The sequence below is a fragment of the Salmo salar genome, chromosome ssa05, assembly GCF_905237065.1.
Source record: "Salmo salar chromosome ssa05, Ssal_v3.1, whole genome shotgun sequence".
Classification (NCBI taxonomy): domain Eukaryota; kingdom Metazoa; phylum Chordata; class Actinopteri; order Salmoniformes; family Salmonidae; genus Salmo; species Salmo salar.
This window is the reverse complement of record NC_059446.1, coordinates 71,407,077-71,431,767: the sequence shown is the minus strand read 5'-3', so window position 1 is coordinate 71,431,767 and position 24,691 is coordinate 71,407,077. Positions and strand designations below refer to the sequence as shown.

The 24,691-nt window shown below is 50.3% G+C and overlaps 1 protein-coding gene across 1 annotated transcript in view; it reads left to right on the top strand.

Annotated features, from left to right (window-relative positions):
* Positions 1–964: 964 nt before the first annotated feature.
* LOC106605863 (protein capicua homolog) overlaps positions 965–24,691 on the top strand; it is a 102,133-nt gene continuing 78,406 nt past the window's right edge. Inside the window, exons 1-3 of the mRNA XM_045717745.1 lie at positions 965–1,502; positions 1,767–2,198; positions 2,330–4,837. Of these exons, the coding sequence (XP_045573701.1) occupies positions 965–1,502; positions 1,767–2,198; positions 2,330–4,837 (3,478 nt within the window). The remainder of the gene's footprint in view (positions 1,503–1,766; positions 2,199–2,329; positions 4,838–24,691) is intronic.

Here is a 24,691-nt window from a genome sequence, read left to right as displayed (position 1 = left end):
TAGACCACCACTGCTTGATGGAATTTAAAATATGCCCCAATTGGTGTGTGTTTTTACCTGATGTGTTAATGTGAGCCCAGGCACGCACGCACACACACACACACACACACACATCGCATAGAACAGCACAACCTGGGATCGTGTGTGTGTGTGTGTGTGTAGAGAAATTAGTTTGTAATACTAGAGCAGTGCTCAGATGTAAAACCATATGTCATAGTGACCAAGCTAATGTATGAAATAATATGCATTCAATTTCTAGTGGAATCATTTAACCTGATGATGCATCTGTAAACACTCAGTTTAGTTAGTGGAGTGTTAGTGGAGGCTCATCCACACATGTTAGGAACTGTGGCCTTTGAAACATCGTCATTAGCTGGAGTGGGAATCATCAACACCCTTTACTTCCTCAAATTCACTCAACATTAATGTATATCCAGGACACACATACACACACTTTAGTGGATTACATGGAGCTGAATGGTGGGAAGTCATTCAGTGCAGTACACTTCCAGGTATGACATCATTTTCTAATCTCAGCCATTTTTGATGATGAAGATAATAAATGACCACCTGTCTTCTCTCGCTCTCTCTCTCTCTCTCTCTCTCTCTCTCTCTCTCTCTCTCTCTCTCTCTCTCTCTCTCTCTCTCTCTCTCTCTCTCTCTCTCGCTCTCGCTCTCGCTCTCGCTCTTGCTCTCTCTCTCGTCTCTCTGTTTTTAGTCTGAATTTCAAAAGAACAAGGAAGGAAAAAGGGCAGTGAAAAAGAGAGCGGAAGACCAGGGGGCACCGGAAAAAGACCAGGGGGCACCGGAAAAAGACCAGGGGGCACCGGAAAAAGACCAGGGGGCACCGGAAAAAGACCAGGGGGCACCGGAAAAAGAAAGAAGAAGAAGAAGAAAGGACAGAGCGACCATCAGCTCTCACCCCACAGAGTAGAAAGCAGAAAGGAAAAGACAAGGTGAAGAGATGAAGCCACTAAAGAAACAGAGGGGGCGCTCTCCCCCCTCCACACGGGCCAAAGGGGGGAAGAAGAGAGGGGCGACAGAGACCCCCCCAGAGAGGGACGACAGGAACAAACTCAGGAAGGAGAACCAAGACGGACAGCCTCAAACCACGCCCCCTGCCCACTTGCTACGGAAACAATCCACAACCTCCTCTGACAGCTCTCAGCGGGAGCCAATCAGAGGCAGTGAGACCCCAAAGAAGGAGGGACCTAGAGAGCAGGTGCTGCCAAGGCAACCTGAAGTCAAAGAGAAGACCGAGGACAGCAGAGGGGGGGTTGGGGGGAAACCAGGGGGGCCTAACAGCACCCCCACCCCCTCCCATAACAACACCCTCACCATCCCCACCCCCACTACCAGTCCCAGCCCTACCTCCATATCCAGTAGGAAAACAGCCACCTTCAAGGCCAGAGTCCCCAAGAAGAAGTACATCGCTGAACACTATGCTAGTAGCAACGCGCCCGGCCTCACCTTCACCCCTGCCCCCATGCACAACAGCCACAGTAACTACAGTAGTACTAGCAGTAGTATTAACATCATCAACAGCAGTAGTACTAACAGTAATAACAGTAGTAATACCATTAATAACAGTAGTAGGACTAACACTACTATTAATGGTATTAACAGTGGTACTAACAGCATTAGTAACAGCATTAGTAACAGTAACAGCATTAGTAACAGCATTAGTAACAGCATTAGTAACAGTAACAGCATTAGTAACAGCATTAGTAACAGCCATAGCAGCAGCTCAGTCAGCCTCTCGTTAGCCCCCAGTGTGGCCAATGAGGAGAGGAAGGTAGCCGCTAGCAGCCACAGCCATGGCCCGGGGGAACAGGGGATGACAGGGGCCTCCATAGGGCCTAACAATGGTAGTGTGGCCCCCCAGGACAGAGAGAGAGACCCCCAGGGTGGGGAGACAGAGGCAGAGGGGGCCCCTAACTCAGTACGCTCCGTATGCACGGATACAGCCAGCGAGCACGATCTGGAGGTGAACCCCCAGCCTAGTACCAGCCCTGCTAGAGCCCCCTACCATGGCAGTCTGCCCCCTTACTCTGCTACTACCTCCCAGCCCGGCCCCGGCCCCAACCAGAGCCACAGAAAGGGCAGTATGTCCGGGGCGGATGCCCTGGCCAAAGGCCTGAAGAACCAGAGAGTTCTAGCCCGCTGTCGATGGAGAGACAGACTTAACGGAGAGCAAGGTGGGAGGGAGAGAGAGAGGGATGGACCCCTGTCTCCTATGTTCAGGGCTGGGGTGGTGCGGCGGGTGAGTGGGGGCAGCGCTGATATCCAGCTGCAGGGGGAGGAGGGGATACTCTGTTACCCCTTTCAGGGGGGGGACCGCACACCCGGAGGGAGAGGAGAGGAGCGTGGAGTTCATCCTGGACGCCCCCCCCACCCGGCACGGCGTCCGTGGCCATCGGGACACGCGTATGTGTGCCTTTCAGAGGGGGAGGGGGGCGAGATGGGGGTGAACAGGGGACACCTCAGCTATACAGAGAAGGAGTGCTGTCCCAGGTAGACCCCCACCCTGCCGTGTCGTTCCCCTACAGGGTGCTACTGTGTGAGGATCGAGAGGCGCTGGAGAATGGAGGGAGGGAGGAGGAGAGAGGGATGGAGGAGGAGGAAAGGAGGAGGAGGGTGCAGGCCCAGGCTGTATGGGTGTCCAGACAGAGCTTGAGGCTGCTGACTCCCCCCTGGGAACTGCCTCACCCAGAGGGGGGGAGAGAGAGAGAGAGGGAGAGAGAGAGGGAGAGGGAGGAGATGGAGGTGGAGAGGGAGGTGTGCCAGCTGAGTATTGGGATGGCGCTGGGGGGGCCGATGGGAGGGGGGGCGAGGTTGGTGCACAGCTTCTCTCCAGCTGGGGTGGTGGGGGGGCATCACTATGGAAACATCCCCCCCCACCCCTCCTCGTTGCTAACGACCAGCGTTGTCTCCAGCACTGGAGAGGGTCACCCTGACAAAGAGAGAGAACAAGAGAGGGAACAAGAGAGACAGAAACAGCCCCAAACACCAGAGGAGGACATGGAGATGTCTAGGTTCAGTATGGGCACCCAGCATCGCCACATCCTCTCCAAGCCCCTCCTCGGGGGGCACAGCTACCCCTCCTCCCAACACCTGGTCCAGGGCCTGGGCACGCCACTGGGCTCTCACCTGTCCTCCCTCACCTTGCCTGGCCCTGAGGCCCTGGCCATGACCCCCCCACCACACCTACCCCCTTCCAAGAGCACCCTGGTCCCCCTGGACAAGACCCCCTCCCAGATCCCCACCCCTACCCCTGGAGGGGGGTCTACCTCCTCCTCAGCCTCCTCCTCGCGCTCCCGCACCCCCCTGTCGGCCACCCTGCAGAAGTACAAGAAGGGGGACGTGGTGTGCACCCCTAACGGTATCCGCAAGAAGTTCAACGGCAAGCAGTGGAGACGCCTCTGTTCCAGAGAGGGCTGTATGAAGGAGTCCCAGAGACGAGGCTACTGCTCACGCCACCTCTCCATGAGAACTAAAGAGATGGAGGGAGCGGGAGGAGGGGGAGAGAGGGACAGGGGGAGGGGAGGAGGGAGCAGTTCGGGGACGGTCACCCCCTCAGACCTGCGTGGGTTTGACTGGGATGAGACGTCCAGAGACAGCAGCGAGGCCAGCAGTAGAGGAGACTCCCGCCCTCGGCTGGTGCTGCCCTCCCTCCTCCCCCATGACTTCTCCAGGTTTGACTTTGACGAGTGTGAGGCAGCCACCATGCTGGTGTCTCTGGGCAGCTCTCACTCTGGGACCCCCTCCTTCTCCCCCATCTCCAACCAGTCCCCTTTCTCCCCCGCCCCCTCGCCCTCACCCTCCCCCCTCTTCGGATTCCGTCCCGCCAACTTCTCCCCCATCACCGCCTCCTCCGTCCTCCCCCCTCCTCGCAGACACAGACACCCCAGTGCCACGGGGGGAAAGCTGGGTACCCCTGGGGGGGCAGAGAGGGAGAGGCATACCTCAGGGGTCCAGCCGTCCTTCCACACTAACCTGACCTTCACTGTCCCCATGAGCCCCAGCAAACGCAAAACAGACGTTCCTCCTCCCCCCTCCCACCCCCACCACGACTACCCCCCCAAACCTGAGCTGGAGCAGGGGGACCTGAACCCTGTCTCGTTCCCCATCCTCTCCCCCCAGACCCCAGCACACACTCACGCTTACACACCCACCTTCTCCTGTCCCCGAGGGGTGAGCACACCAACCAGCCGGGCCCCCTCCTCCCCCGCCACCTCCCCCCCTCCCCTCCTGGTGTCCCCAACTCCCCCCTCCCCTCCAGACTCAGGCCCCCGCCGTTTCCACCCCACATCCCAGCAGGCCTTGCGGGACTCTCCGGTGATCGTGCGGAACCCGGAGGTTCCTCTGGCCAAGTTCACAGAGCTTCCGTTAGGCCGTGGGGGGGGGGAAGTAGGAGATCCTAAGAGTCTTAACAGCGTTACTCCCCAGCCTGTCTCCACTCTCCAAGTCCCTGTACCCATCAACGCTGCTGCTGCCGCGGCAACCAACGGCACCGTCCTCCTCCAGAGCCCCACCCCCACCCTAGTGCTGGTGTCATCCGCCCCGCCCTCCCTGACCTCCGTCACCCCCGGTTACCCAGCTTTGGCTTGCATCTCCATCTCCACCACGCTCCCCTCTTCGGGACCCCCCCTCACCAACCCAGCCAGCCCAGGGGAGGGGGGTGGTAGGACAGAGAGGACAGGCTCATTTGGGGGGGAGGTTCAGCAGCCAGTGGCCTGTCACCCCTCTCCTACAGCCCTGCTGCCCCTCATACTGCCTGCAGAGAACCTGCACCCCACACCATGCAAAGACATCATCATGGGACGCCCCGGGACAGGTGAGACACACTGGGAGACAGCCTGGACATGAAGGGATGAGATGGGGTAGAGGGAGAGGGATGAGATGGGGTCGAGGACTGGGAGGGATGAGATTTGGGTAGAGGAACAGGGAGGGATGAGATTTGGGTAGAGGAACAGGGAGGGATGAGATTTGGGTAGAGGAACGGGGAGGGATGAGATTTGGGTAGAGGAACGGGGAGGGATGAGATTTGGGTAGAGGAACAGGGAGAGGGATGAGATTTGGGTAGAGGAACAGGGAGAGGGATGAGATTTGGGTAGAGGAACAGGGAGAGGGATGAGATTTGGGTAGAGGAACAGGGAGAGGGATGAGATTTGGGTAGAGGAACAGGGAGAGGGATGAGATTTGGGTAGAGGAACAGGGAGAGGGATGAGATTTGGGTAGAGGAACAGGGAGAGGGATGAGATTTGGGTAGAGGAACAGGGAGAGGGATGAGATTTGGGTAGAGGAACAGGGAGGGATGAGATTTGGGTAGAGGAACAGGGAGAGGGATGCAGGGGGGTAAGATATTCTATGATTATAATATGATTATTTTATGCTTTGATTATTGTGTTTAACGCCAGGCGAGGCCTAGGTTGGCATCGTGAAATGGAAGAGCTTTTGAAGTGTGAATGCACTGTTTGTTGTAGCAGCAACAGCAGCATGAAAATGGTTACCTAGTTTCATTTTCCACCAAATTCACATTTATGGAACAGGGATTGACTTCTGGGCAGGTCATTTCTCTCGTCAAACAGAATGAGTTTAGTGACCTTTAGTGAAGGGAAGGTACTGGGATGTCTGGTCTGTTCAGCAGGGTTTATGGTCCGTGCTGTCCTTGCTCCTTGGGACCTCCCTACCCCATTGAAGTTGGCATTTTAAAATACTTTAGGTTAAGGTAACAGTAGGGATTAAGGTTAGGGTTAAGGTAACAGTAGGGATTAGGGTTAGGGTTAAGGTAACTGTAGGGATTAAGGTTAGGGTTAAGGTAACTGTAGGGATTAAGGTTAGGGTAACAGTAGGGATTAAGGTTAAGGTAACTGTAGGGATTAGGGTTAGGGTTAAAGTAACAGTAGGGATTAAGGTTATGGTTAAGGTAACAGTAGGGATTAGGGTTAGGGTTAAGGTAACTGTAGGGATTAAGGTTAGGGTTAAGGTAACTGTAGGGATTAAGGTTAGGGTAACAGTAGGGATTAAGGTTAGGGTTAAGGTAACTGTAGGGATTAAGGTTAGGGTAACAGTAGGGATTAAGGTTAGGGTTAAGGTAACTGTAGGGATTAAGGTTAGGGTAACAGTAGGGATTAAGGTTAGGGTAACAGTAGGGATTAAGGTTAGGGTTGAGGTAACTGTAGGGATTAAGGTTAGGGTTAGGGTAACAGTAGGGATTAAGGTTAGGGTTAGGGTAACAGTAGGGATTAAGGTTAGGGTTAGGTTTAGGGTAACAGTAGGGGTTAAAGTTAGGGTTAGGGTAACAGTAGGGATTAAGGTTAGGGTTAGTTTAGGGACATCCCAAGGATCCCAGATAGCACTGACCCAAGGTTTACAGTAACAAGGAAGTGCTGGTCGGTGACTGTTGGGTCAGAGTAGGGAAATCACTTCAGTTTAAATGGGTATAAAATACAGGATATACTGTATGTAATGTAGGCCACATACGGACCGTTTCCACCATCTCTCGCTGGGTGTGTGTGTGTCATCATTGTTTGAGAGCTTCCTGTGGCTCAGTTGGTAGAGCATGGAGTTTGCAACGCCAGCATGGTGTGTGCAACGCCAGGGTTGTGGGTTCGATTCCCACGGGGCCAGTACAAAAAATAAATACAAAAAATAAATAAATGCATGAAATTAAAATGTATGAAATGTATGCATTCACTACTGTAAGTCGCTCTGGATAAGAGCGTCTGCTAAATGACTAAAATGTAAAATGAGACTGGGTTTAGATAGAGAGTGGGGAAGGCCTCTGAAAGAGAGGATGGGAGGATGAATGACATTTGGGGTTTTGTCTTTGAGAGAATGCTACTGACATGAATCCTCTCAGTCCCATCTCTGCAGTGCCGTCTGACTGTAAGAAGGGGTACAGTCCCAGTTAGGATACGGTAGAACCAGAGGGTGTGTGTGTGTGTGTGTGTGTGTGTGTGTGTGTGTGTGTGTGTGTGTTTAAAGAGACGGAGGGATGGTTTTGTTAGCTGCCTTTCCCCAAAGGCTATTATCTACTCACGCCACTTATCAATGACGCATTGTGTGTGTGTGTGTGTTTGAGCGTGTGTGTGTCTGTGTCATGTTGTCTAGTATGAAGGGGTAAAATAAGGTCTGGGAGGTATTTTTGAGTGAGTTGTGTTGGGCTCGTCCACGTTACAGTGCCAGAGTGCATGTGGGTGTGTAATGAATCCTCTGTGCTTCAAGCTCCTGTGTGGGCTCTCTTTCTCTCTGTGTGTCTCTCTGTGTGTGTGTGTGTGTGTGTGTGTGTGTGTGTGTGTGTGTGTCTCTCTCTCTGTGTGTGTCTCTCTGTGTGTGTGTGTGTGTGTGTGTGTGTGTCTCTCTCTCTGTGTGTGTCTCTCTGTGTGTGTGTGTGTGTGTGTGTGTGTGTGTGTGTGTGTGTGTGTGTGTGTGTGTGATCAATAAACAGTGAATCAACATTTCTCCATCTCTGCTGGAGCAGTGGTATGACATTTAGATGGCCTGTTGTTGTATTCAGTGTGTGTGTGATTGTATGTGTTGTAGGTCTAGCTATTTGTCTGTCTTTTCGAGACAAGTGTATGTGGGTGTTTTCTCCCTCTTGAGAGAAAGAGGGTGTGAGTTGTTGTTTGTGCATGCGGTTGTCAGAGAGAAACTAGGGAGGTGTGTGCTTACTGCGTAGTTACGATGAGCTTTGAGTGTAAATTACACATATGAACAGGCCTCTACAATACTGCTACACACACACAACGACTAGCCTATCATATTGCGGATAAAAGTGACATTATATAAACTGAACAGAAATATAAACACAACATGAAACAACTTCAAAGACTTTACTGAGTTACAGTTCATGTAAGGAAATCAGTCAATTGAAATAAATAAATTAGGCCCTAATCTATGGATTTCACATGACTGGGCAGGGGTCCAGCCATGGGGGAGCCAGGCCCAGCCAATCAGAATGAATTTTTCCCACAAAAGGGCTTTATTAGAGATACTCCACAGTTTCATCAGCTGTCCGGGTGGCTGGTCTCAGACGATCCCCCAGGTAAAGAGGCTGGATGTGGAGTTCCTGGGCTGGCGTGGTTATACGTGGTCTGCAGTTGTGAGGCCGGTTGGACGTACTGTTAAATTCTCTAAAACGAGGCGGCTTATGGTAGAGAAATTGACATTAAATTCTCTGGCAACAGCTCTTGGTGGCCATTCCTGCAGTCAGCAGGCCAATTGACAAAACTGCACATTTTAGAAGTGGCCTTTTGTTGTCCCCAGGTCAAGGTGCAACTGTGTAATGATCATGCTGTTTAATCAGCTTCTTGATATGCCACACCTGTCAGGTGGATGGATTATCTTGGCAAAGCGGAAATGCTCACTAACGGATGTAAACAAATTTGGACACCAAATTTGAGAGAAATAATACACACAAACCCAACACAGGGCACTCACTTATACACACACACCCAACACAGGGCACTCACTTATACACACACACCCAACACAGGGCACTCACTTATACACACACACCCAACACAGGGCACTCACTTATACACACACACCCAACACAGGGCACTCACTTATACACACACACCCAAAACAGGGCACTCACTTATACACACACACACCCAACACAGGGCACTCACTTATACACACACACCCAACACAGGGCACTCACTAATACACACACACCCAACACAGGGCACTCACTAATACACACACACCCAACACAGGGCACTCACTTATACACACACACCGAACACAGGGCACTCACTTATACACACACACACACACACACACACACACACACACACCCAACACAGGGCACTCACTTATATACACACACCCAACACAGGGCACTCACTTATACACACACACCCAACACAGGGCACTCACTTATACACACACACCCAACACAGGGCACTCACTTATACACACACACCCAACACAGGGCACTCACTTATACACACACACCCAACACAGGGCACTCACTTAAACACACACACCCAACACAGGGCACTCACTTATATACACACACCCAACACAGGGCACTCACTTATATACACACACCCAACACAGGGCACTCACTTATACACACACACACCCAACACAGGGCACTCACTTATACACACACACACCCAACACAGGGCACTCACTTATATACACACACCCAACACAGGGCACTCACTTATACACACACACCCAACACAGGGCACTCACTTATACACACACACCCAACACAGGGCACTCACTTATACACACACACCCAACACAGGGCACTCACTTATACACACACACACACACACACACACACACACACACACACACACACACACACACACACACACACAACACAGGGCACTCACTTATATACACACACACCCAACACAGGGCACTCACTTATATACACACACCCAACACAGGGCACTCACTTATACACACACACCCAACACAGGGCACTCACTTATACACACACACCCAACACAGGGCACTCACTTATACACACACACCCAACACAGGGCACTCACTTATACACACACACCCAACACAGGGCACTCACTTATACACACACACCCAACACAGGGCACTCACTTAAACACACACACCCAACACAGGGCACTCACTTATATACACACACCCAACACAGGGCACTCACTTATACACACACACCCAACACAGGGCACTCACTTATACACACACACCCAACACAGGGCACTCACTTATATACACACACCCAACACAGGGCACTCACTTATACACACACACCCAACACAGGGCACTCACTTATACATACACACACACCCAACACAGGGCACTCACTTATATACACACACCCAACACAGGGCACTCACTTATACACACACACCCAACACAGGGCACTCACTTATACACACACACCCAACACAGGGCACTCACTTATACACACACACACACACCCAACACAGGGCACTCACTTATATACACACACACACACCCAACACAGGGCACTCACTTATATACACACACCCAACACAGGGCACTCACTTATATACACACACCCAACACAGGGCACTCACTTATATACACACACCCAACACAGGGCACTCACTTATACACACACACCCAACACAGGGCACTCACTTATATACACACACCCAACACAGGGCACTCACTTATACACACACACACCCAACACAGGGCACTCACTTATACACACACACACACCCACCCAACACAGGGCACTCACTTATACACACACACACACCCAACACAGGGCACTCACTTATACACACACACCCAACACAGGGCACTCACTTATACACACACACCCAACACAGGGCACTCACTTATACACACACAACCAACACAGGGCACTCACTTATACACACACACACACCCAAGACAGGGCACTCACTTATATACACACACCCAACACAGGGCACTCACTTATACACACACACCCAACACAGGGCACTCACTTATACACACACACCCAACACAGGGCACTTACTTATACACACACACCCAACACAGGGCACTCACTTATACACACACACCCAACACAGGGCACTCACTTATACACACACACACACACCCAACACAGGGCACTCACTTATATACACACACACACACCCAACACAGGGCACTCACTTATATACACACACCCAACACAGGGCACTCACTTATACACACACACCCAACACAGGGCACTCACTTATACACACACACCCAACACAGGGCACTCACTTATACACACACACCCAACACAGGGCACTCACTTATACACACACACCCAACACAGGGCACTCACTTATACACACACACCCAACACAGGGCACTCACTTATATACACACACCCAACACAGGGCACTCACTTATATACACACACCCAACACAGGGCACTCACTTATATACACACACCCAACACAGGGCACTCACTTATACACACACACCCAACACAGGGCACTCACTTATACACACACACCCAACACAGGGCACTCACTTATACACACACACCCAACACAGGGCACTCACTTATATACACACACCCAACACAGGGCACTCACTTATACACACACACCCAACACAGGGCACTCACTTATACACACACACACACACCCAACACAGGGCACTCACTTATACACACACACCCAACACAGGGCACTCACTTATACACACACACACACACACCCAACACAGGGCACTCACTTATACACACACACCCAACACAGGGCACTCACTTATATACACACACACACACCCAACACAGGGCACTCACTTATATACACACACCCAACACAGGGCACTCACTTATACACACACACCCAACACAGGGCACTCACTTATACACACACACCCAACACAGGGCACTCACTTATACACACACACCCAACACAGGGCACTCACTTATATACACACACCCAACACAGGGCACTCACTTATACACACACACACCCAACACAGGGCACTCACTTATACACACACACACCCAACACAGGGCACTCACTTATACACACACACACCCAACACAGGGCACTCACTTATACACACACACCCAACACAGGGCACTCACTTATACACACACACCCAACACAGGGCACTCACTTATACACACACACCCAACACAGGGCACTCACTTATAACACACACACACACACACACACACACACACACACACACACACACACACACACACACACACACACACAACACAGGGCACTCACTTATATACACACACACACACCCAACACAGGGCACTCACTTATATACACACACCCAACACAGGGCACTCACTTATACACACACACCCAACACAGGGCACTCACTTATACACACACACCCAACACAGGGCACTCACTTATACACACACACCCAACACAGGGCACTCACTTAAACACACACACCCAACACAGGGCACTCACTTATATACACACACCCAACACAGGGCACTCACTTATACACACACACCCAACACAGGGCACTCACTTATACACACACACCCAACACAGGGCACTCACTTATATACACACACCCAACACAGGGCACTCACTTATATACACACACCCAACACAGGGCACTCACTTATATACACACACCCAACACAGGGCACTCACTTATATACACACACCCAACACAGGGCACTCACTTATACACACACACCCAACACAGGGCACTCACTTATACACACACACCCAACACAGGGCACTCACTTATATACACACACCCAACACAGGGCACTCACTTATACACACACACCCAACACAGGGCACTCACTTATACACACACACACACCCAACACAGGGCACTCACTTATATACACACACCCAACACAGGGCACTCACTTATACACACACACCCAACACAGGGCACTCACTTATACACACACACCCAACACAGGGCACTCACTTATACACACACACACACACCCAACACAGGGCACTCACTTATAAACACACACACACACCAAACACAGGGCACTCACTTATATACACACACACAACACAGGGCACTCACTTATATACACACACCCAACACAGGGCACTCACTTATATACACACACCCAACACAGGGCACTCACTTATACACACACACCCAACACAGGGCACTCACTTATATACACACACCCAACACAGGGCACTCACTTATACACACACACACCCAACACAGGGCACTCACTTATACACACACACACACCCACCCAACACAGGGCACTCACTTATACACACACACACACCCAACACAGGGCACTCACTTATACACACACACCCAACACAGGGCACTCACTTATACACACACACCCAACACAGGGCACTCACTTATACACACACAACCAACACAGGGCACTCACTTATACACACACACACACCCAAGACAGGGCACTCACTTATATACACACACCCAACACAGGGCACTCACTTATACACACACACCCAACACAGGGCACTCACTTATACACACACACCCAACACAGGGCACTTACTTATACACACACACCCAACACAGGGCACTCACTTATACACACACACCCAACACAGGGCACTCACTTATACACACACACACACACCCAACACAGGGCACTCACTTATATACACACACACACACCCAACACAGGGCACTCACTTATATACACACACCCAACACAGGGCACTCACTTATACACACACACCCAACACAGGGCACTCACTTATACACACACACCCAACACAGGGCACTCACTTATACACACACACCCAACACAGGGCACTCACTTATACACACACACCCAACACAGGGCACTCACTTATACACACACACCCAACACAGGGCACTCACTTATATACACACACCCAACACAGGGCACTCACTTATATACACACACCCAACACAGGGCACTCACTTATATACACACACCCAACACAGGGCACTCACTTATACACACACACACCCAACACAGGGCACTCACTTATACACACACACCCAACACAGGGCACTCACTTATACACACACACCCAACACAGGGCACTCACTTATATACACACACCCAACACAGGGCACTCACTTATACACACACACCCAACACAGGGCACTCACTTATACACACACACACACACCCAACACAGGGCACTCACTTATACACACACACCCAACACAGGGCACTCACTTATACACACACACACACACCCAACACAGGGCACTCACTTATACACACACACCCAACACAGGGCACTCACTTATATACACACACACACACCCAACACAGGGCACTCACTTATATACACACACCCAACACAGGGCACTCACTTATACACACACACCCAACACAGGGCACTCACTTATACACACACACCCAACACAGGGCACTCACTTATACACACACACCCAACACAGGGCACTCACTTATACACACACACCCAACACAGGGCACTCACTTATATACACACACCCAACACAGGGCACTCACTTATATACACACACACCCAACACAGGGCACTCACTTATACACACACACCCAACACAGGGCACTCACTTATACACACACACCCAACACAGGGCACTCACTTATACACACACACCCAACACAGGGCACTCACTTATAAAATACACACACACCCAACACAGGGCACTCACTTATATACACACACACCCAACACAGGGCACTCACTTATACACACACACACCCAACACAGGGCACTCACTTATACACACACACCCAACACAGGGCACTCACTTATACACACACACCCAACACAGGGCACTCACTTATACACACACACCCAACACAGGGCACTCACTTATACACACACACCCAACACAGGGCACTCACTTATACACACACACCCAACACAGGGCACTCACTTATATACACACACCCAACACAGGGCACTCACTTATAACACACACACCCAACACAGGGCACTCACTTATACACACACACACACCCAACACAGGGCACTCACTTATACACACACACCCAACACAGGGCACTCACTTATACACACACACCCAACACAGGGCACTCACTTATACACACACACCCAACACAGGGCACTCACTTATACACACACACACACCCAACACAGGGCACTCACTTATATACACACACCCAACACAGGGCACTCACTTATACACACACACCCAACACAGGGCACTCACTTATACACACACACCCAACACAGGGCACTCACTTATACACACACACACACACACCCAACACAGGGCACTCACTTATATACACACACACACACCCAACACAGGGCACTCACTTATACACACACACCCAACACAGGGCACTCACTTATACACACACACCCAACACAGGGCACTCACTTATTACACACACACACACACCCAACACAGGGCACTCACTTATAACACACACACCCAACACAGGGCACTCACTTATACACACACCCAACACAGGGCACTCACTTATATACACACACCCAACACAGGGCACTCACTTATACACACACACCCAACACAGGGCACTCACTTATACACACACACACACACCCAACACAGGGCACTCACTTATATACACACACACACACCCAACACAGGGCACTCACTTATATACACACACCCAACACAGGGCACTCACTTATACACACACACCCAACACAGGGCACTCACTTATACACACACACACCCAACACAGGGCACTCACTTATACACACACACCCAACACAGGGCACTCACTTATACACACACACCCAACACAGGGCACTCACTTATACACACACACCCAACACAGGGCACTCACTTATATACACACACCCAACACAGGGCACTCACTTATACACACACACCCAACACAGGGCACTCACTTATATACACACACCCAACACAGGGCACTCACTTATACACACACACACCCAACACAGGGCACTCACTTATACACACACACACACCCACCCAACACAGGGCACTCACTTATACACACACACACACCCAACACAGGGCACTCACTTATACACACACACCCAACACAGGGCACTCACTTATACACACACACAACAGGCACTCACTATACACACACAACCAACACAGGGCACTCACTTATACACACACACACACCCAAGACAGGGCACTCACTTATATACACACACCCAACACAGGGCACTCACTTATACACACACACCCAACACAGGGCACTCACTTATACACACACACCCAACACAGGGCACTCACTTATCACACACACACCCAACACAGGGCACTCACTTATACACACACACACACACCCAACACAGGGCACTCACTTATACACACACACACACCCAACACAGGGCACTCACTTATCACACACACACACCCAACACAGGGCACTCACTTATACACACACACCCAACACAGGGCACTCACTTATACACACACACCCAACACAGGGCACTCACTTATACACACACACCCAACACAGGGCACTCACTTATACACACACACCCAACACAGGGCACTCACTTATACACACACACCCAACACAGGGCACTCACTTATACACACACACCCAACACAGGGCACTCACTTATATACACACACCCAACACAGGGCACTCACTTATATACACACACCCAACACAGGGCACTCACTTATACACACACACCCAACACAGGGCACTCACTTATACACACACACCCAACACAGGGCACTCACTTATACACACACACCCAACACAGGGCACTCACTTATATACACACACCCAACACAGGGCACTCACTTATACACACACACCCAACACAGGGCACTCACTTATACACACACACACACACCCAACACAGGGCACTCACTTATACACACACACCCAACACAGGGCACTCACTTATACACACACACACACACCCAACACAGGGCACTCACTTATACACACACACCCAACACAGGGCACTCACTTATATACACACACACACACCCAACACAGGGCACTCACTTATATACACACACCCAACACAGGGCACTCACTTATACACACACACCCAACACAGGGCACTCACTTATACACACACACCCAACACAGGGCACTCACTTATAACACACACACCCAACACAGGGCACTCACTTATATACACACACCCAACACAGGGCACTCACTTATATACACACACCCAACACAGGGCACTCACTTATATACACACACCCAACACAGGGCACTCACTTATACACACACACCCAACACAGGGCACTCACTTATACACACACACCCAACACAGGGCACTCACTTATACACACACACCCAACACAGGGCACTCACTTATATACACACACCCAACACAGGGCACTCACTTATACACACACACCCAACACAGGGCACTCACTTATACACACACACACACACACCCAACACAGGGCACTCACTTATACACACACACCCAACACAGGGCACTCACTTATACACACACACCCAACACAGGGCACTCACTTATACACACACACACACACCCAACACAGGGCACTCACTTATACACACACACCCAACACAGGGCACTCACTTATACACACACACCCAACACAGGGCACTCACTTATATACACACACCCAACACAGGGCACTCACTTATATACACACACCCAACACAGGGCACTCACTTATATACACACACCCAACACAGGGCACTCACTTATATACACACACCCAACACAGGGCACTCACTTATACACACACACCCAACACAGGGCACTCACTTATATACACACACCCAACACAGGGCACTCACTTATACACACACACACACCCAACACAGGGCACTCACTTATACACACACACACACCCAACACAGGGCACTCACTTATACACACACACCCAACACAGGGCACTCACTTATACACACACACCCAACACAGGGCACTCACTTATACACACACACCCAACACAGGGCACTCACTTATACACACACACACACCCAACACAGGGCACTCACTTATATACACACACCCAACACAGGGCACTCACTTATACACACACACCCAACACAGGGCACTCACTTATACACACACACCCAACACAGGGCACTCACTTATACACACACACACACACACACACCCAACACAGGGCACTCACTTATATACACACACACACACCCAACACAGGGCACTCACTTATATACACACACCCAACACAGGGCACTCACTTATACACACACACCCAACACAGGGCACTCACTTATATACACACACACACACACCCAACACAGGGCACTCACTTATACACACACACCCAACACAGGGCACTCACTTATACACACACCCAACACAGGGCACTCACTTATATACACACACCCAACACAGGGCACTCACTTATACACACACACCCAACACAGGGCACTCACTTATACACACACACCCAACACAGGGCACTCACTTATACACACACACCCAACACAGGGCACTCACTTATATACACACACCCAACACAGGGCACTCACTTATACACACACACCCAACACAGGGCACTCACTTATACACACACACACACACACCCAACACAGGGCACTCACTTATACACACACACCCAACACAGGGCACTCACTTATACACACACACCCAACACAGGGCACTCACTTATACACACACACACACACCCAACACAGGGCACTCACTTATACACACACACCCAACACAGGGCACTCACTTATACACACACACCCAACACAGGGCACTCACTTATATACACACACCCAACACAGGGCACTCACTTATATACACACACCCAACACAGGGCACTCACTTATATACACACACCCAACACAGGGCACTCACTTATATACACACACCCAACACAGGGCACTCACTTATACACACACACCCAACACAGGGCACTCACTTATATACACACACCCAACACAGGGCACTCACTTATACACACACACACACCCAACACAGGGCACTCACTTATACACACACACACACCCAACACAGGGCACTCACTTATATACACACACCCAACACAGGGCACTCACTTATACACACACACCCAACACAGGGCACTCACTTATACACACACACCCAACACAGGGCACTCACTTATACACACACACACACCCAACACAGGGCACTCACTTATATACACACACCCAACACAGGGCACTCACTTATACACACACACCCAACACAGGGCACTCACTTATACACACACACCCAACACAGGGCACTCACTTATACACACACACACACACACCCAACACAGGGCACTCACTTATATACACACACACACACCCAACACAGGGCACTCACTTATATACACACACCCAACACAGGGCACTCACTTATATACACACACCCAACACAGGGCACTCACTTATACACACACACCCAACACAGGGCACTCACTTATACACACACACCCAACACAGGGCACTCACTTATACACACACACCCAACACAGGGCACTCACTTATATACACACACCCAACACAGGGCACTCACTTATACACACACACCCAACACAGGGCACTCACTTATACACACACACACACACACCCAACACAGGGCACTCACTTATACACACACACCCAACACAGGGCACTCACTTATACACACACACCCAACACAGGGCACTCACTTATATACACACACACACACACCCAACACAGGGCACTCACTTATACACACACACCCAACACAGGGCACTCACTTATACACACACACCCAACACAGGGCACTCACTTATATACACACACCCAACACAGGGCACTCACTTATACACACACACCCAACACAGGGCACTCACTTATACACACACACCCAACACAGGGCACTCACTTATATACACACACCCAACACAGGGCACTCACTTATACACACACACCCAACACAGGGCACTCACTTATACACACACACCCAACACAGGGCACTCACTTATACACACACACACACCCAACACAGGGCACTCACTTATATACACACACCCAACACAGGGCACTCACTTATACACACACACCCAACACAGGGCACTCACTTATACACACACACCCAACACAGGGCACTCACTTATACACACACACACACCCAACACAGGGCACTCACTTATATACACACACCCAACACAGGGCACTCACTTATACACACACACCCAACACAGGGCACTCACTTATACACACACACCCAACACAGGGCACTCACTTATACACACACACACACCCAACACAGGGCACTCACTTATAACACACACACACCCAACACAGGGCACTCACTTATATACACACACCCAACACAGGGCACTCACTTATACACACACACCCAACACAGGGCACTCACTTATATACACACACACACACCCAACACAGGGCACTCACTTATACACACACACCCAACACAGGGCACTCACTTATACACACACACCCAACACAGGGCACTCACTTATATACACACACCCAACACAGGGCACTCACTTATACACACACACCCAACACAGGGCACTCACTTATACACACACACCCAACACAGGGCACTCACTTATACACACACACCCAACACAGGGCACTCACTTATATACACACACCCAACACAGGGCACTCACTTATACACACACACCCAACACAGGGCACTCACTTATACACACACACACACACACCCAACACAGGGCACTCACTTATACACACACACCCAACACAGGGCACTCACTTATACACACACACCCAACACAGGGCACTCACTTATAACACACACACCCAACACAGGGCACTCACTTATACACACACACCCAACACAGGGCACTCACTTATACACACACACCCAACACAGGGCACTCACTTATATACACACACCCAACACAGGGCACTCACTTATATACACACACCCAACACAGGGCACTCACTTATACACACACACCCAACACAGGGCACTCACTTATACACACACACCCAACACAGGGCACTCACTTATACACACACACCCAACACAGGGCACTCACTTATACACACACACACACACCCAACACAGGGCACTCACTTATACACACACACACACCCAACACAGGGCACTCACTTATATACACACACCCAACACAGGGCACTCACTTATACACACACACCCAACACAGGGCACTCACTTATACACACACACCCAACACAGGGCACTCACTTATACACACACACACACCCAACACAGGGCACTCACTTATATACACACACCCAACACAGGGCACTCACTTATACACACACACCCAACACAGGGCACTCACTTATACACACACACCCAACACAGGGCACTCACTTATACCACACACACACACCCAACACAGGGCACTCACTTATATAACACACACACACCCAACACAGGGCACTCACTTATATACACACACCCAACACAGGGCACTCACTTATATACACACACACCCAACACAGGGCACTCACTTATTACACACACACCCAACACAGGGCACTCACTTATACACACACACCCAACACAGGGCACTCACTTATACACACACACCCAACACAGGGCACTCACTTATATACACACACCCAACACAGGGCACTCACTTATATACACACACCCAACACAGGGCACTCACTTATACACACACACCCAACACAGGGCACTCACTTATACACACACACCCAACACAGGGCACTCACTTATACACACACACCCAACACAGGGCACTCACTTATACACACACACCCAACACAGGGCACTCACTTATACACACACACCCAACACAGGGCACTCACTTATACACACACACCCAACACAGGGCACTCACTTATACACACACACCCAACACAGGGCACTCACTTATATACACACACCCAACACAGGGCACTCACTTATACACACACACCCAACACAGGGCACTCACTTATATACACACACCCAACACAGGGCACTCACTTATACACACACACCCAACACAGGGCACTCACTTATACACACACACCCAACACAGGGCACTCACTTATACACACACACCCAACACAGGGCACTCACTTATACACACACACCCAACACAGGGCACTCACTTATACACACACACCCAACACAGGGCACTCACTTATATACACACACCCAACACAGGGCACTCACTTATACACACACACCCAACACAGGGCACTCACTTATACACACACACACCCAACACAGGGCACTCACTTATAAACACACACACCCAACACAGGGCACTCACTTATATACACACACCCAACACAGGGCACTCACTTATATACACACACCCAACACAGGGCACTCACTTATACACACACACCCAACACAGGGCACTCACTTATACACACACACCCAACACAGGGCACTCACTTATATACACACACCCAACACAGGGCACTCACTTATACACACACACACCCAACACAGGGCACTCACTTATACACACACACCCAACACAGGGCACTCACTTATACACACACACACACCCAACACAGGGCACTCACTTATACACACACACCCAACACAGGGCACTCACTTATACACACACACCCAACACAGGGCACTCACTTATACACACACACCCAACACAGGGCACTCACTTATACCACACACACACCCAACACAGGGCACTCACTTATATACACACACCCAACACAGGGCACTCACTTATACACACACACCCAACACAGGGCACTCACTTATACACACACACCCAACACAGGGCACTCACTTATACACACACACCCAACACAGGGCACTCACTTATACACACACACCCAACACAGGGCACTCACTTATACACACACACACACCCAACACAGGGCACTCACTTATATAACACACACACACACACCCAACACAGGGCACTCACTTATATACACACACCCAACACAGGGCACTCACTTATATACACACACCCAACACAGGGCACTCACTTATACACACACACCCAACACAGGGCACTCACTTATACACACACACCCAACACAGGGCACTCACTTATACACACACACCCAACACAGGGCACTCACTTATATACACACACCCAACACAGGGCACTCACTTATACACACACACCCAACACAGGGCACTCACTTATACACACACACCCAACACAGGGCACTCACTTATATACACACACCCAACACAGGGCACCTACTTAAACACACACACCCAACACAGGGCACTCACTTATATACACACACCCAACACAGGGCACTCACTTATACACACACACCCAACACAGGGCACTCACTTATACACACACACCCAACACAGGGCACTCACTTATATACACACACCCAACACAGGGCACTCACTTATATACACACACCCAACACAGGGCACTCACTTATATACACACACCCAACACAGGGCACTCACTTATATACACACACCCAACACAGGGCACTCACTTATACACACACACCCAACACAGGGCACTCACTTATACACACACACCCAACACAGGGCACTCACTTATATACACACACCCAACACAGGGCACTCACTTATACACACACACCCAACACAGGGCACTCACTTATACATACACACACACCCAACACAGGGCACTCACTTATATACACACACCCAACACAGGGCACTCACTTATACACACACACCCAACACAGGGCACTCACTTATACACACACACCCAACACAGGGCACTCACTTATACACACACACACACCCAACACAGGGCACTCACTTATATACACACACCCAACACAGGGCACTCACTTATACACACACACCCAACACAGGGCACTCACTTATACACACACACCCAACACAGGGCACTCACTTATACACACACACACACACCCAACACAGGGCACTCACTTATATACACACACACACACACACCCAACACAGGGCACTCACTTATATACACACACCCAACACAGGGCACTCACTTATATACACACACCCAACACAGGGCACTCACTTATATACACACACCCAACACAGGGCACTCACTTATACACACACACCCAACACAGGGCACTCACTTATATACACACACCCAACACAGGGCACTCACTTATACACACACACACCCAACACAGGGCACTCACTTATACACACACACACACACACCCAACACAGGGCACTCACTTATACACACACACACACCCAACACAGGGCACTCACTTATACACACACACCCAACACAGGGCACTCACTTATACACACACACCCAACACAGGGCACTCACTTATACACACACAACCAACACAGGGCACTCACTTATACACACACACACACCCAAGACAGGGCACTCACTTATATACACACACCCTACACAGGGCACTCACTTATACACACACACCCAACACAGGGCACTCACTTATACACACACACCCAACACAGGGCACTTACTTATACACACACACCCAACACAGGGCACTCACTTATACACACACACCCAACACAGGGCACTCACTTATAACACACACACCCAACACAGGGCACTCACTTATATACACACACCCAACACAGGGCACTCACTTAAACACACACACCCAACACAGGGCACTCACTTATATACACACACCCAACACAGGGCACTCACTTATACACACACACCCAACACAGGGCACTCACTTATACACACACACCCAACACAGGGCACTCACTTATACACACACACCCAACACAGGGCACTCACTTATATACACACACCCAACACAGGGCACTCACTTATATACACACACCCAACACAGGGCACTCACTTATATACACACACCCAACACAGGGCACTCACTTATACACACACACCCAACACAGGGCACTCACTTATACACACACACCCAACACAGGGCACTCACTTATATACACACACCCAACACAGGGCACTCACTTATACACACACACCCAACACAGGGCACTCACTTATACAACACACACACCCAACACAGGGCACTCACTTATATACACACACCCAACACAGGGCACTCACTTATACACACACACCCAACACAGGGCACTCACTTATACACACACACCCAACACAGGGCACTCACTTATACACACACACACACCCAACACAGGGCACTCACTTATACACACACACCCAACACAGGGCACTCACTTATACACACACACCCAACACAGGGCACTCACTTATACACACACACCCAACACAGGGCACTCACTTATACAACACACACACCCAACACAGGGCACTCACTTATAACACACACACACACCCAACACAGGGCACTCACTTATATACACACACCCAACACAGGGCACTCACTTATATACACACACCCAACACAGGGCACTCACTTATACACACACACCCAACACAGGGCACTCACTTATACACACACACCCAACACAGGGCACTCACT